Here is a 16,404-nt window from a genome sequence, read left to right on the forward strand (position 1 = left end):
AAACATTTTCTGTACCATATGTGTTTTTTTCTGTATTTTACAATTTCTTCAAAAGGTCATGTAGCCTCCCCACCAAAAAAGTCACCCTCTGTTTCTGTTCCAAAAATCCATTACTAGGGTAAAATTATTACAGTTAATTACCAAAGAATAAAATATCAGTACTGATGTCATGATCTGTTTTATTCATCTCTCTCTCTCTCTCTCTCTCTCTCTCTCTCTCTCTCTCTCTCTCTCTCTCAATAAAGGCAGCAGAATGAAAAATGAACAGAATTATACAACGGGGAAGGAATTTAATCTCCTTGCATTCTCCAGCTGTGGAATAGACACTCATATTACTTTCATTGTCATTTTGTTAATATACCTACTAACCATGCTTGGAAACCTGTTTATTATTATACTTGTATATTTAGATTACAGATTACACACTCCCATGTATTTCTTTCTGTGCAACCTGGCAGTCCAGGACATTATATTTGTTTCTGCTATTCTGCCAAAGCTGATAGCCATCACAATTACTGGGGACACCAGTATTTCTTTTATTGCATGTTTAACACAGTTATTTATGTTTGCAATATGTGTTGATACAGACTTTTTCTTACTGGCAGTCATGGCATTTGATCGTTTTGTGGCTATTTGTATTCCTTTGCGTTACTACCTCATCATGAGCCCAAAGCTATGTATCCTACTGGTAGCAACTCCATGGATTTTGTATGTCTGTAATGGCATTTGTTACTGTTTTTTAATATCTGCTCTATCATTCTGTAAGTCACATGATCTAAATTACATCTTTTGTGATATTAAAACTTTGTTAGGGCTCTCCTGCAGCAATACCGCACATATTCAGACATTAATATCAGTTGGAACTGTTTTCGTTGGGTTTCTTCCTCTTACATTCACTCTAACATCCTATGTTTACATCATCGCAACCATCTTAAAGATAAAATCCTCAGCTGTCAGGCTCAAGACTTTCTCAAGCTGTTCCTCTCATCTCACAGTTGTATTAATGTTCTGTGGGTCATCCCTTAGCTTGTATGTGAAACGTGATTCGGAAGATTCTCAAGAACTAGACAGACTGATTCCTTTTCTTTATGTTGGCCTTGTTCCAATGTTAAATCCAATAGTGTACAGCTTGAGAAATAAACAGGTTTGGTCTGCTACCGAGGCAGTATATGGTAAATTCAAGAAACAGATTCTGAAGATGCATTTTTATATACATATGTAAAGACATACTGATCCAATGTAACATCCTGCCTGGATTTGAGCCAGTGACCTGCTGTTTGCTACGTAGTCTGCATTATTGCTGCTCTATCTAAGCAGATAGCCAGGCTCCTAGCTTTGCGCTGTGTTCTCCTTTAGTTTAAAGGTAGCCATACTGAATTCAGCTATTGTTTATCTGGGCACAGGTGCTCAGTTAGCCATCCGTCTGGCTATATAAACCCCAGCTCTGAGCTCATTCACTGCCCTTGGTAGGTAAGTTTGCTTGCTTCTAGATGCTTTGATTCCTTTTCTGGTCCTTGTTTCCATGGTCCTGTTTCTTATATTATTTCCTTGTTTTGATCCCAACTTGTTCCTGACTTCAAATTTGTCTCATGATTCTCATGAAGTTTATTGGGTACTGATTCGGTACTGCCTGACTGTCTCGTTCTGCCCTTTCCCTGCAGTTTATGTTTGGCTCCCTCTCTTGCCCCTGTGGGAGTCTTTGGATACCTCTGTGGAGGTAATACCTTCAGCACCCAAGTACCAGGGGCTAGGCCCGAGGCCAAAGGTGGATGTTATAGACAGAAAAACCTAGACCAGAGTTCAAACACTCCCCCTGGGGTTTGTGTTTGACATACAGTATATGACAACCAACTTGAGAAGTTTGAGTTATTTTGCATTCATAAAAATTGGGCTGTTCAAGTTGATGGATATCCCCATTCCACTTAAATTAGAGATCTCAGGCATACTTCTTGCTATGTGATGAATTAATAAGATTTTAATTAAAATAGCTTTGCAGAAGAGCTCTTTGTTCAGGGCTGTCAGTTCAGCAGAAGGAAACAAAGAGTCCATAACTTTGTGCCCCACTCCCAAATACTGTACATTTTAATATAGGATGAGATGTTTTTTTGCTTGGCTCTAAGTAATTCCTCTGGATTTTTGTTTTACAACCATTGTTATAGTGCACATAACTTGTCATTGTATTTTAAAACCTGTTCTGCTGACAAAAATCCTGTTTGCTTTGTGCTCCCTCCTGGCAAACTTTACTTTGCTTCTCTAAACAAGTGGATCTTTAGAGAGAAGGAAAGGGAGAGTCTGATAGCTTGAGGCAGGGAGTTTGAGAGACTAATGTTGTAACATCCTATGTTTACATCATCGCAACCATCTTAAAGATAAAATCCTCAGCTGTCAGGCTCAAGACTTTCTCAAGCTGTTCCTCTCATCTCACAGTTGTATTAATGTTCTGTGGGTCATCCCTTAGCTTGTATGTGAAACGTGATTCGGAAGATTCTCAAGAACTAGACAGACTGATTCCTTTTCTTTATGTTGGCCTTGTTCCAATGTTAAATCCAATAGTGTACAGCTTGAGAAATAAACAGGTTTGGTCTGCTACCGAGGCAGTATATGGTAAATTCAAGAAACAGATTCTGAAGATGCATTTTTATATACATATGTAAAGACATACTGATCCAATGTAACATCCTGCCTGGATTTGAGCCAGTGACCTGCTGTTTGCTACGTAGTCTGCATTATTGCTGCTCTATCTAAGCAGATAGCCAGGCTCCTAGCTTTGCGCTGTGTTCTCCTTTAGTTTAAAGGTAGCCATACTGAATTCAGCTATTGTTTATCTGGGCACAGGTGCTCAGTTAGCCATCCGTCTGGCTATATAAACCCCAGCTCTGAGCTCATTCACTGCCCTTGGTAGGTAAGTTTGCTTGCTTCTAGATGCTTTGATTCCTTTTCTGGTCCTTGTTTCCATGGTCCTGTTTCTTATATTATTTCCTTGTTTTGATCCCAACTTGTTCCTGACTTCAAATTTGTCTCATGATTCTCATGAAGTTTATTGGGTACTGATTCGGTACTGCCTGACTGTCTCGTTCTGCCCTTTCCCTGCAGTTTATGTTTGGCTCCCTCTCTTGCCCCTGTGGGAGTCTTTGGATACCTCTGTGGAGGTAATACCTTCAGCACCCAAGTACCAGGGGCTAGGCCCGAGGCCAAAGGTGGATGTTATAGACAGAAAAACCTAGACCAGAGTTCAAACACTCCCCCTGGGGTTTGTGTTTGACATACAGTATATGACAACCAACTTGAGAAGTTTGAGTTATTTTGCATTCATAAAAATTGGGCTGTTCAAGTTGATGGATATCCCCATTCCACTTAAATTAGAGATCTCAGGCATACTTCTTGCTATGTGATGAATTAATAAGATTTTAATTAAAATAGCTTTGCAGAAGAGCTCTTTGTTCAGGGCTGTCAGTTCAGCAGAAGGAAACAAAGAGTCCATAACTTTGTGCCCCACTCCCAAATACTGTACATTTTAATATAGGATGAGATGTTTTTTTGCTTGGCTCTAAGTAATTCCTCGGGATTTTTGTTTTACAACCGTTGTTATAGTGCACATAACTTGTCATTGTATTTTAAAACCTGTTCTGCTGACAAAAATCCTGTTTGCTTTGTGCTCCCTCCTGGCAAACTTTACTTTGCTTCTCTAAACAAGTGGATCTTTAGAGAGAAGGAAAGGGAGAGTCTGATAGCTTGAGGCAGGGAGTTTGAGAGACTAATGTTGTAGACGGAATAGGATGAAGTGTTGGGTGAAGTTTATTTTTAAATTAGAGTTATGATATGGGGAGGGGCTTAATTTTTAAAGTTCTTAAATGTGAGTGATTTGAGAGATGATTGCATCATTGCAGGCCTGTTTCAGTACTCTAGGGGATTCAATCCCTGGTCTGCGTGATATTCGGACAGTGCACTCTCCTGTTAAGCCACTGGAGGCATTCTACGAAGCTGTCCATTAGGCCATTGCTCTCTGTTTTCTCATATTCCACCCTCATGCTCATTAAAGCCAAATGTCTACAATTTGGTAATTATGGGTCTATATATGCAAGTTCCTTTCTGCCTCCTATAGCTGGATCATTGATATCAGATATTTGGTGATCTTGCCCCCAATACTTGTTTTTGTTCCTGCTCCAGCCTAGGTTCCCTCAAGACAAAAATGCAAAAACTTCACGAGAAGCAAGAATCTTAATGTATCATTAGGATAAGCTTACCGCTTTCCCAGTTGGGTCCGGGTGCACATGCCCCAGACCTTCAGCATAGGGGAGTATTTCACAACAAATCCCATTAGGCAGGCACCAATCCGGAACATCCAAAAGAAAGTAGATTCCAAGAGCCAGAAAAGTATATATAAAATATGAAACTTTATTTTACATCACATCTAAAAAGGAATAACGCCTGACGCATTTCGTGTCACACAGGGAAACTTAATCATAGGCTAATTTTCTTACAATTCAGACACAATATTTAAAGGATAAAGAGCCAATAGAAAAACACTTAGGCGGAGTTAACAAAAATAGCCTAAAGCATAGTGATCTCGAGTGGCCACTTTGTAGAACACACAAAATCTATTTAATTAAAAATAGTATAAGGTTACAAAAAGTATAAAAAATTCACAAGTATCTCCAACTATTCAGATGCAAGATGTAAAATTGTTTAAAAATAATAAATATAATCAATATGATATAAATAGACTGCAATACATACATCAATAAATACATAAATAAATAAATAAAGGGTTTCGTTAGATAAAGCAAGAGATATCAAATTCTGAGTTTAACCCATTAGGTTGTCTAGTAGCTGGGTAAAAGATCCATTTTGCTTCTTTTTTTAGGAGATCAGAAGTAACACTTCTTCCTCGACTATTTGGGATTATTTTATCTATAGCTGTTACACTTAGAAAGGATACATTTCTATTATTACAATCCGCAAAATGTTTAGCTATAGGAGTAACACACGTATGCTCTCTAATCCTATCTTTCAATTTACGTCCAGTTTGACCTACATATTGTTTCTGACATTTAGTACAAGTCAAAAGATAAATTACATTTTTGGTATTACAGTTAATGTAGTGCCATATATTATAGGTTTTATTTGTTATGGAAGAAAAACGTAGTTTTTTTCAAAAATTTACACGCAATGCATCTACTTGCACCGCATTGATATCATCCCTTCGTTTCTAACCATGTATTTTTTTGTTCTTGAAATTTAATAAAGCTAGCGGTCAGTTTGTTTCCTATGGTTTCTGTTCTCCTAGGAATGAAAGTATGTCCTCTTTTTAGTATTTGTTTCAAAATAGGATCTGTTTCAAGAATCACTAAATTTTTTTGGATAATGCTCCTAATCTGATTAAATTGTGGACTGTATGTTAAAATACATGATACAGTCCCTGTATTAGCTTTCACTTTCTTATAGGTATTCACATTATTCGAATTACTATATCTCCTGAACAAATCCTCTCTTTTAATCTTTAACGCTCTATCATAAGCAAGATCCAGAATATTTCTATTATAGCCTCTTTGTATTAGTTTAAAATAAAGGTCCTCAGATTTAGCAATAAATTCATCATCTTTAGTACAAATACGACGTAAACGTAAGAATTGACTATACGGTATGTTCTTAGTGAAATGCTTTGATGTCATGACTTAGCATTGAGAATAGTATTAACTGAACAAGGTTTTCTATATATAATTGTAACTATAGAATCATTTTCAGTGTAAAGAGTAATGTCCAAAAAATTAATGGACTGTGTATTAATTTCATTTGTGAACTGTAAATTAGGAATTAAAGAAAGAAATTCAGTGAAAAGTTCATGTGTGCCGGACCATATAATCAGAATATCGTCTATAAAACAACCATAATATTGTATATATTCTGAATATGGATTTTCATCTTGAAAAATATACATTTCTTCCCACCATCCTAAGAAAAGATTAGCATAAGATGGTGCGAACCTCGCACCCATAGCTGTTCCACAGCATTGTAAATAATACTCATTATTGAAAAGAAAGAAATTATGTGTAAGTAAAAAGTGAATAGCTTGTAATAAAAAGGAGATCAAATTTGTATCATATGTACTATAATGTTTAAGGTGATATTTAATTGCAATTAAACCCAAATTGTGTGGAATACATGAATATAAGGACACTACATCAATGGAGGCCCATCTATAGGAGGCATCCCACTGAAAATTATTCAAAGCATGTATTACGTGGCCACTATCTTTTAAGTAACTGGGTAGTCTATATACTAAAGGTTGTAAAAAATGGTCTATAAACTCGCATAGATTTTCTCCTAGTGAGCCAATCCCTGCTATAATTGGGCGACCAACCGGTGGTCTATTGGGTTTATGTGTTTTTGGGAGATAATGAAAAATCGCAGTTTTAGGACTTGCAACTTTAAGAAAGGTAGCTGTAGTTTCATCTATGATATTAAACTGTAAAACAGCCATTATTAAACCCTCCATTTCTATTTTAAATTTCTCTGTTGGATTTTTTGTTAGTTTTTTATAAGACGATATATCTAATAGTTGTCTATTAGCTTCCATCAAATAATCATTTTTATTTAAGATAACAATTTGCCCTCCTTTATCTGCTTTCCTGATAACTATAGTTTGATCTTTTTTAAGGTTGTTTAAAGCTTGTCTTTCTCTATAAGTCAAATTATCTCTACGTAAAGAATCATTGTTTACTGCTTTCACTTCATTGTATAAATTTGTAAGTTCTTTTTCTACATTTTTTTGAAACATATTAATCAATTGATCTCTTAAATAAACAGGATAGAAATCCAACTTCGGTTTACATTTATTTTCTATTGTTTCACTGCCAACTCTCCCTAAATCTGGATCAGTATCTCGCTGTAGATTTTCTCAGTGAATAATGGTTTTCAACTCTTTAAAATTAGAAAATTTGGATTGTTTAAATTCAAAATCCGATTCAATTCTCAAATTTTCAAATTTATCAAATTCCCCCTTATCTTCATTAAAGAGGTGTTTTTTTAACAATATTTTTCGGACAAATCTATTGATATCAATTACTGTATCAAACAAATCAAAGTTTTTTGTGGGACAACAGGTTAAACCCTTCTCCAAAACTTTTAATTCTTCCTCAGTCAAAGTTCGATCAGAAAGATTCAACACCTTTTGTTCCTCTCTCTCTCTGGATATTTGGATGTTCTCATTCTTTCGTCTTCCTCTCCTGAATCACTTGATAGGAAATTCCTTTTGTTTATCCATTTGTTCTTCTTTCCATACACGTTTTTTGCAGGGTAATAGGGTTCAGAGGACATCTCTCTTTCAGAAAAAACTTCTTGAACATACGTATTCCTTTTTCCCTGTGAAGACAAAGGAGAGGAGGAGCAGCCACCAGTACCAATTTCTTCAAAGCTATCATAATCAGTGCCCGAAAAACTAACATGCTTATCTTTGGGGGGTTTTAATATAGACTTCTGAGAATAAAATCTTTTTTGATCCGGTGTGTGTACTCTTTTATATTTATCACGTATTCTAGACCAATTATAAACTTTATTTGATTCATAATCATTTTTATCTCGCTTAAATTTATTGGTTTTAAAGTCCATTAGTTCTTTTTCTGTCCTCTCTATTTTCTTATTCAAATTTTCAGTAAATTTCAAAAATTCAGGTTGTTCAATAGAACCTGAATATTCTTTTTTTATTTTAGAAATTTTATTTCATAAAAGATCATATGTTTGACGTTTTTTATCAATGAGAAGTGCCATTAAGTGTAGAGAACAGTCAGACAATATCTTATTCCATTGATCCATAAATTCATCATCATTAGTTAGAAATGTAGGATATTAGCCTAGGTTCCCTCACTGCCTGAATCCTTGTTCTTGTTGATTTCCCAGCTCTGACTTCTGCCTGTTCCACAGCTCGACTACCACCTACTTCATGGATTTGCTCTTGGTTGCCCCTTACCTGATCCTCACCTACTGAAAGACTTTGTGTTATTTTGCCTTTTGTTACCTAATTACTGGTCAGTATTGGCTTGGCTTTACTTTCATCTTCTGTCATTACATTAAATCTATTTGCTCACTATCATAGGCTTCTGCCTTTTCATCAAGCCTTGGTTACACAGCACATAGGCTCCAACCCATCAACCATCCACAAGGTTAGTTCCTGACAGGCTGATATGGAGAGATGAGAAAAATGAATTAGTCTTGGGAGAGAGCTGATGTGGAGAGAAAGATGAATGAGTCGAGCAGCAGCATTTTTCAAAAAGTAAGATATACGAACACCTGCAATAAGTTGCAGTTGTCAAGGTGGGGAACAATAAGTGACTGAATAAGGGTTTTAATTACTGTCATATTTGGGTAATGTTGCACATAGATGAAAGCAACTGAATTTGGTGTGTTGCACCAAAACAGAATTATTATGTGCTAAATGTCTGATCTAATGGTATTCTGAGTCTAAGGTGGTCTATTTAACCCTTGAAGAAATGAGCAAGGTCTTGAATACTTACAGTAATGGGTGGAGGTTTAGATGGGGGGCACAGTATGGAGTGGCAAACAGCTGTTGTGGTTTAGAGAATAGACTGGAGATTTAAGACAAAAAGTGCAGATGTTTAGTAATTGATAGAGCTTGATTGTAGGAGAAGGAGAGCATGAACTTGAAGTCAGGATCAATTTGTGATTTTCTGCACTGGTGTTCAGCTGATCCATTACTCTTCTGATGTATCAAGTTGAGCTAGTGTGTCAAGGCTGGGTGACTGTGACAGGTGGTGGAAGGAGCAAGGGTATCAAGAGCAAATTAAAGTGCATCATTTCATTTCCATATTCAGATAATAGAGGTTGTTAATATGAGATCTGCTGTGCTGCTACTGCTAATAGTTGTGGGTCAAATGTGTTAAGATTTCTGTATGTGTGAGAGCAGTAGAAAGTTTTATCTGAAAGGAAAGTAGTGATGGACATAAAGGGGGAAAAAGAGAGCGCAAATGGCAAAATATAAGATCAAGAGCATGACCCTCACTGTGAGTAGGCAAGTCAGTCCACTGAGGGAGACCAAATGAAATTGTAAGTGATAGGAGTTTTGAGTTATCTGGAGAAGCACAGTTGTCAATTGGAATGTTGACGTCACCTTTAATGAGTGTTGGTGGGTCACAGCAGAGACACAGCACAGTGTGAGAGCCATGCAGCAAAGTGATCCATAAAAGTAGAATAGGGACCATAGGGATGAAATATGACTGCAACAAAGAGAGCAATGGGTGAAGGTAGAGAAGTTGGAGTGGTTAGAGTTTGAAACCTACATTCATGGGAGAAAAGCAAATTTGCAAATTTTTTGGCGAAACACCCCAAATTCACCCATCACTAACGGCAAAAAATTCGGGAAACTGCGTCCATTTTTTTTACGCCGGCGAATTTTCGCTGCCGTTTCGCGAGCCGCAGGAATTCGCCGCGAATTTGCGCCTGGCGAATAAGTTCGCCCATCACTAATTGTGCCATGTATTTCTGCTTCCTGTTGCACAAACTTGAAATGGGTGATACATTTATTATGCTCTTCTGCTTTGTAAAATGAAAGTAAATGAATGTAAAGTTTGAGCACTGCTCTACTTTTTGTCTTTCTGCCCATCTTGAGGCTTTTTAGGGACCTTTTAGTTTTGTGGGTTATGAATCATTGGTGTTTTTCTAGTTTGCTATTTTTAGGCTAGTGGCCAATAAAAGCTTAAGGAAAGTGCCACCATCTTGGTTGCATTTTGGTTCTACATAAACAAATAGAAATGTAGATAATGTTGGATAATAACTTTGCTTAATCAATCCTCAGTAGGCTCTGTAAATTGATTTCTCTGCAGGCTTGAACATCTTTAAATAGTTCAGTTATAGCTCTGGTCTTTGAAACGATTTGAACTTGCAGAGAGAACGAACAAACAAACCTGTTGCCTTAGTTCAGTTCACTCTCTGACAATCTGGACTTATATGTCATTAATGTACAGGTGAAGTATTTTCAGCTTTTTTGTCCTGACGGTGCCAGGAGTTTTTACGTCTGTGACTTTTCCTTGAAGAACTATAATCATGACAACTCCAGTATTGAAGGTGCACTAAAGTGGGGCAATTAGTAGAGGAAAAGAGGCAGCAGGGGCAGCAAGTGGACTGTGAGGAGTCTTAGCCAAGTATGTGGGGTGGAATTTGACTGAGCAGAACGTAGAGCGAGAGTGGTTTAATTATGTGGGGGCTTGAGTAGGGTTGAGTCATATAGTTGCCTTGGGCAGAAATACTGTGTGGAAAGATGGTCGGAGAGGTATTGCAAATTACTAAGCACTTCAGCTTTGTTTTGCAGGTTGCTTAGAGTGCAGAAGATCCACCACACATATAATAAACACAGAAAGCAAATCCCAAAACTAAATAATATTTATCTGTGTTTGTTAATGTGTTTATTATGCGTGAGGCGGATCTTCTGCACTCTATGTAATGGTTTGATCTTGAATTAGATGTAGGGAATACTTTATATGTGAATTAACACTTGTGTAAATGTTTATTGACAATAAAAGTATATCAGATGCATTTGAATTTAAGCTTTCATGGCCTACTAGGGAAAAGTAAATAGACTATGGTATCTAGAGTCCTCCATTCTGTACCAGAACGGTCGAAGAGTCATCTTTCCTTACAGTAATAGGCAGACATTTCTCTTCTACAGCCGGAGGCTGTTGCATCTTTGAGTTGCTTTGTTCATAAAAAAACAGCAAAACTACCACATTTAGGGGCCTGTTTATAATTTTGTGTAAAATCATATACAACAACAGAAAAATGGTGTAAAATGATTTCACAGCTAGATAAACATGTTGTATACAGCGATGTCTGGTGATTAGATGGTGACGTGTGGCGTATTTGAATGCAGTTTTTGAACCAAGAACCCAAAGACCAGAAAACAGCAGTTGATTTTATGAAAATTATATTAAGGGGGGTTGTGTATCAAACATAAAAAGTCCAACCAGATTTGACCTTATTTATTATTAAAAAGGAATGATTTAATCGGATTGGGGGAAAACTCAAGGTTTTTCCCGAAACACTAGATTTTTCGGCTTTTTGCATGAAAAGTCCGATTTTTTCAGAATTTTTCCTGAAATAGTCAGATTTTGAGGCTAATTCCAGTGCAGGATAGGGATCTCTCCCATTGAGTTTTTTTCCAAGAAAAATTCGAAGAAAAACTCGAATTGATTTTTTTGGCATTTGGACTTTATTAAATTACCCCCTAAATCTAAATTAGTATAATTAACTTTTACAATCAATTCTCAGGCACCTGCTATGACCTACATTGAGGAAGAATATGGAGCATGAACATAATGAAACATTACAGGAAGGTTTCTATCTCCTTGCATTATCCAGCGATGGAAAAGACAGTTGGCTAATTTTTATGGGACTGTTACTGATGTACCTCCTGACTGTGCTGGGAAACATGCTCATTGTTATACTTGTGAGTCTGGTATCCCAGCTTCACACCCCCATGTACTTCTTTCTGTGCAACCTGGCAGCCCAGGACATTATCTTTGTCTCTGCTATCCTGCCAAAGTTGTTGGCCATCACAGTTACAGGGGACACAAATATTTCTTTCCATGGCTGCATAACACAGATCTTTATCTTAGCATTTTGTGTAGATTTTTTCCTATTGGCCACAATGGCTTACGACCGATATGTGGCTATTTGTATCCCTTTGCGTTACTACGTCATCATGAACCTAAGGATATGTGTCCTGCTGGTGACATCTTCATGGATTGTGTATGTCAGTAATGGAATTTGCTTCTCTTTGCTTTTATCTAATTTAACATTTTGCAAGTCACATGATCTGCAGTATTTATTTTGTGATATTAAAAAAATCCTAGAACTTTCCTGCGGTAACATCACACATATAGAGAAAGTGATAACAGTTCAGGTGGTGTTAATGGGAATTCTTCCCCTTGTGCTAATCCTAACATCTTATATATGCATCATATATGCCATTCTGAAAATCAGATCATCAGACGCCAGGCTTAAGACGTTCTCCAGCTGTTCCTCTCATCTCACTGTTGTGTTACTGTTCTCTGGAACTGTCATCAGTTTGTACATGAATCAGGAGTCTGATGATAATCATGAACAAAACAATCTGCTTCCTCTGTTGTATGTCGGTCTCGTCCCAATGTTAAATCCATTAGTGTACAGCCTGAGAAATAAACAGGTTTGGTGGGCTTCAAAGATAGTATATGAAAAATTCAAGGGTCAGATGTTGAGCCTCTACAGCAACAAGCAAAAATTGAATTTACCAACAGTTTTGGTTTAAGAACAAATATTAGATTGCTACCTGTACATTATCTAAATATAGTATATAGCATTTTGAAGATTGGGTCCCCCCCACCTTTATTACTCATGAACAATATTCAAATGTAAAAAGTGTTGGGGAGCAAAACAAGCATGAAAAATGTTACTGGCTGGGGCAAAATATGCAACGTGATTGGCCTTTAGTAACCCTTATGTGTACTGTCAGCCCACGGCAGACTCTAATTGGCAGTACACCTGGTTTTTATGCAACCAAAACTTGCCTCCAAGCCTGGAATTAAAAAAATATGCATCTGCTTTGAGGCCACTGGGAGAAAAATCCAAGGGGTTGCTTGATAGCCTCAGGTTTGGGGATCCTTGTTGTAGATTATGAAGAGTCTTAATTTGTATCAGTAACCCTTAAATATATATAATTTATCAGTTCATTTTACTACTTGTCCGAGAACTCATAACTGACACTTTACCCTATTAACATAAATCATTTTTCCCAAGAGCCCATTAGAAGTTCCTGTAACTGACCTTGAAAAAAATGTCATTTACATTCTTCAGATATAATGAGTATGATATGTATGATACTTTTGTGGAAAGGACAATAAAGCATTTTCGTTGGTTAAAAAAAATGTCATTTATGTAAAATATAAATGTGTTAACAGTTAAAAAGTTTACTGTATTTTCAAAACAAACATACAAATGATAAAAATGTTAAATAAATAGTGCTAATCTGAGACAATTTGCAACTGTGTAGGTTTATTGCTCATTCTTTTTGTGGTTTTTGAACTAATTTTTTTATCGGCAGTTCTCTAGTTTGGAATTTCAGCAGCTACAGTATCTCATATTCAGGAACAACGGGATCGTCCAACATCATATCGTAGAGAAACAGCTTTTCAAAAGCCTGAAGGTTCACTTGATGGCATTTATAGTAGGAAAAACACAAAAAGAAGGGGTTTGTGGGAGTAATTCAAGGCTAAGTAAAATACATTAGTACATTGGAAATGCAACTGGTCTAGCCAAGTTAACTACAAACAAGAAAGGGGGTTTAATCAATGTGCATTCCCTGGTCCGCTGTTTCACTAGTAATTTGATTTTTCTAGTAGGAATATGAGTATAGATTTGTTTTTGATGGACTACTGTCATATATGTACCTATTGACTGTGCTTGCAACAGGATGGTTACAGTTACCTTGCTAATCGCTTGTTGCTAAACATTGCAGTCTTTACTTCTCTTATTTACCATGCCAAATAGTTCCCAAACTGTGGAGCTACTCCCCCTTACGGGGTCCTGACAGAGGGCTAGTTAGGGTAGGATAAAGGGAGAATGCTTATTTGCTGTACAACTACTGGAAGCCTTATTTAATGGTCATTTATAAGGATTAGTGATGAGCAAAAAATTTCAGCATAGTCAGTTCCGTGACAAATTTCCGTGTTTCACGCTGGCGACAAATTTGGCGTCTTTTTCGTTTTGCGAGTAATAAAATCAAGTTAAAAAAAGTGAAGCATGCATAAGAAAATGATGCTCGTCAAAAGAAGGTGTCTTGCAAACGTTTTGCCATTTTGAGAATATTTTCGCAGTTTTGGTAATTTTTCGGGCATAGCGAAACATCTAAAATTCACACATAACTAATAGGGCTGCATCAAATACTTGTTGTTTTTTCAGATTTGGTTAGAAATCCAAAACCGAATTCTTACCCTAATATGCATATTTAAGTTTGACAAAAATAAATTAAAATTAATCATTTGTGAACCAAAAATTGTAGCAATCTGTTTCCAGAGCTTCAAAGTCACACACATTTAAGGTTTCTGAATTGGTTTGGCTAAACATGATTTGACTGATTTCTAATCCAGCACAAAATGCTCAGATGTTGCTGAATTCCAAACCCAGTCCTAGATTTGGTACATCCCCAGTTAATCAATGTGAGATTTAAAGATTTTATGCCCTAGATATTGATGGAACTATGGCCAAAGGTGGAGGGCCCAGACCAATTGTTTAAGTACCATCAACAGAATATCTTTAAATTAGGTCCTTAAATGAAAGTGTAAGTGCTACTTGATCAATTCTATCTTTTCCTATATAATCACATCTATATATTCATTTGTGTTAAAAAAAAAAAAGTATATTCACGCCATGTTGTTAAATGGATTCTGATCCTATCAACATTGCCATTGGCCAATTCATGCTTTGTACAAACACCAATTTGTTACATTATAATATAATTTGCTGCAGAGAATTGCAAATCTACAGGATTTTCACTTGATCTGTTTAGTGTGATTCCCTGTACTGTATTCTTCCTGGGTAATGGTTATTTATACATTTTAACAAGTTCTTTTGGGATTACACTGTCTTCTCTCGGGTTCACTAAACATTTAAATACCCTACTTCCCAAAAAGCTGCACTGACTGCACTGATGACTTGTTAAGGCTTAATGAAGCAGGATTCTCTTGTAAGTTGTTTCTGTTTAGAATCTGCTTTTCTGTTCTAATGCTCTCTTCTCCTTCATATCTTTCTATTGTTTATGCCTACCTTATATTTCTCTTTTATCTATATATCTATGTTAAACTCTGCAAAATTCTCAGATAATCCAGTGCAAAATGCATTAGCATTCTGTGTGCATTATCTGATATGCCTTCTGTATAAATGATATTCTGCAGGCAGGGCTACCTACCGGTCAGGTGTACAAGCGATACAATAGCCTAAATATTTTTGTATATAGATTTTCTCAAATGTAAAATTTTGCAATTGCATCACACTTACCCTACTAGTAAGATGGATTAATATGCCCCAGAAACAACTTGTATTTGATACTCAATCTGTTTTACCAATTCTGTTAAACCATGTCCTTCTCACAATTAAAATCTTCCTCACTACAACTCATTTCGGCCCAGTTGCAAACACTGGTCAAATTTGCATTTATTAACGCTAATTTGGTGTTGAATCGGAGTAGAATGTTAATTTACGTCAAGAAAATATCAGAACGACAAATTCACAATCGTTTCATCTCTAATTATATTTTTTTTATGCCATCTTATGCCAAAACTCTTTTTTAAAAATTGGAGTAACGCCATTTCACCGGTGTAATGCCATCTTTCTGAAATGTATTATTAACTCCAATAAAATGGAGTTAAAAACTCCAAAAACTTACATCAAGGGGGTTATTTATCAAGGTCTGAAATTATCTCAATATTGGCTGCTACAAACTCCGATCTAAGCCACTCTGGTTTTTAACGCTTATTTATTATTACATTTTCCCGAAAATTTGCTTTGCAGTAAAAACTGAGATTTTCACAATTTTTTCGGAGGTTTCACCCGATTTTCACGATTTTTTCGAAGTGTTCACCCGAAACCTCAGATTTTTGCCTGAAGCCTCTGAAAATTTCGGGGTATGGCACGAGACCCAGCACACATCAATAAAATCATTGGGACTTCTCCCATTGACTTATATGCAACATGGACAGGTCTGTGATGCCGGGATTTTAGATTCAGAGTTTTCCAGCCTCTGGGTTTAATAAACTCCGAAAAATTAGTGAATTTTTAAAAGCCCGATTTTATAAAAAAAAAATCACAAATTTTTTGTGATTTTTGCATTCGGGGCTTATTTATTAACATTATTAACATGTATTTATATAGCGCCAACATATTGCGTAGCACTGTAAATAACCCCCCAAGTGACATAGAACTACAATTTAACACCAAAGTGTTCAAAACCACTGAAATCATAAAATGAATTAAGTCTTTTGTGAATATGACATTCTTTTTGCTCCAACAATATTACTTACTCTAATTTTAGTTAATTCCACTTATATGGACCCCCCCCAATAAGTTATATATAACAATAATGACTAGGAAAAGCAAATATAGTATTCAGAGCAAGCTCACCGAATTTCTTTGTTGGCTTCTTCCACAGGTATTCTGTGTGTAATACCCAATAGTTCAATGCATTCAGTAGTTGTGGAACAAATCCAGGGCAGCAACTTGTCTGCAAAGTTCTTTATTGGGATAATGAGTTACACAACATGTTTCGGGCCCACGCCCTTTATCAAGTGTAAAAAGGAACAACCAAAAACAATCATTTATAATCTCATGTGACTACCAGCAGTGCAGTATGGGTAAAAGTTTTCC

At 36.4% G+C, this 16,404-nt stretch overlaps 2 protein-coding genes across 2 annotated transcripts; both read left to right on the top strand.

The window, feature by feature from the left end:
• Positions 1-253: 253 nt before the first annotated feature.
• LOC121401266 (olfactory receptor 9I1-like) lies at positions 254-1,222 on the top strand. Its single transcript, XM_041585611.1, has one exon. It carries the CDS (start codon positions 254-256, stop codon positions 1,220-1,222), a length of 969 nt encoding a protein of 322 aa, XP_041441545.1.
• Positions 1,223-11,210: 9,988 nt separating this feature from the next.
• LOC108710339 (olfactory receptor 1) lies at positions 11,211-12,522 on the top strand. The gene has a single exon (XM_018251475.2). It carries the CDS (start codon positions 11,309-11,311, stop codon positions 12,293-12,295), a length of 987 nt encoding a protein of 328 aa, XP_018106964.1. The 5' UTR covers positions 11,211-11,308; the 3' UTR covers positions 12,296-12,522.
• The last annotated feature ends 3,882 nt before the right edge of the window (positions 12,523-16,404 follow it).

This window comes from Xenopus laevis, chromosome 3L, assembly GCF_017654675.1.
Source record: "Xenopus laevis strain J_2021 chromosome 3L, Xenopus_laevis_v10.1, whole genome shotgun sequence".
NCBI lineage: Eukaryota > Metazoa > Chordata > Amphibia > Anura > Pipidae > Xenopus > Xenopus laevis.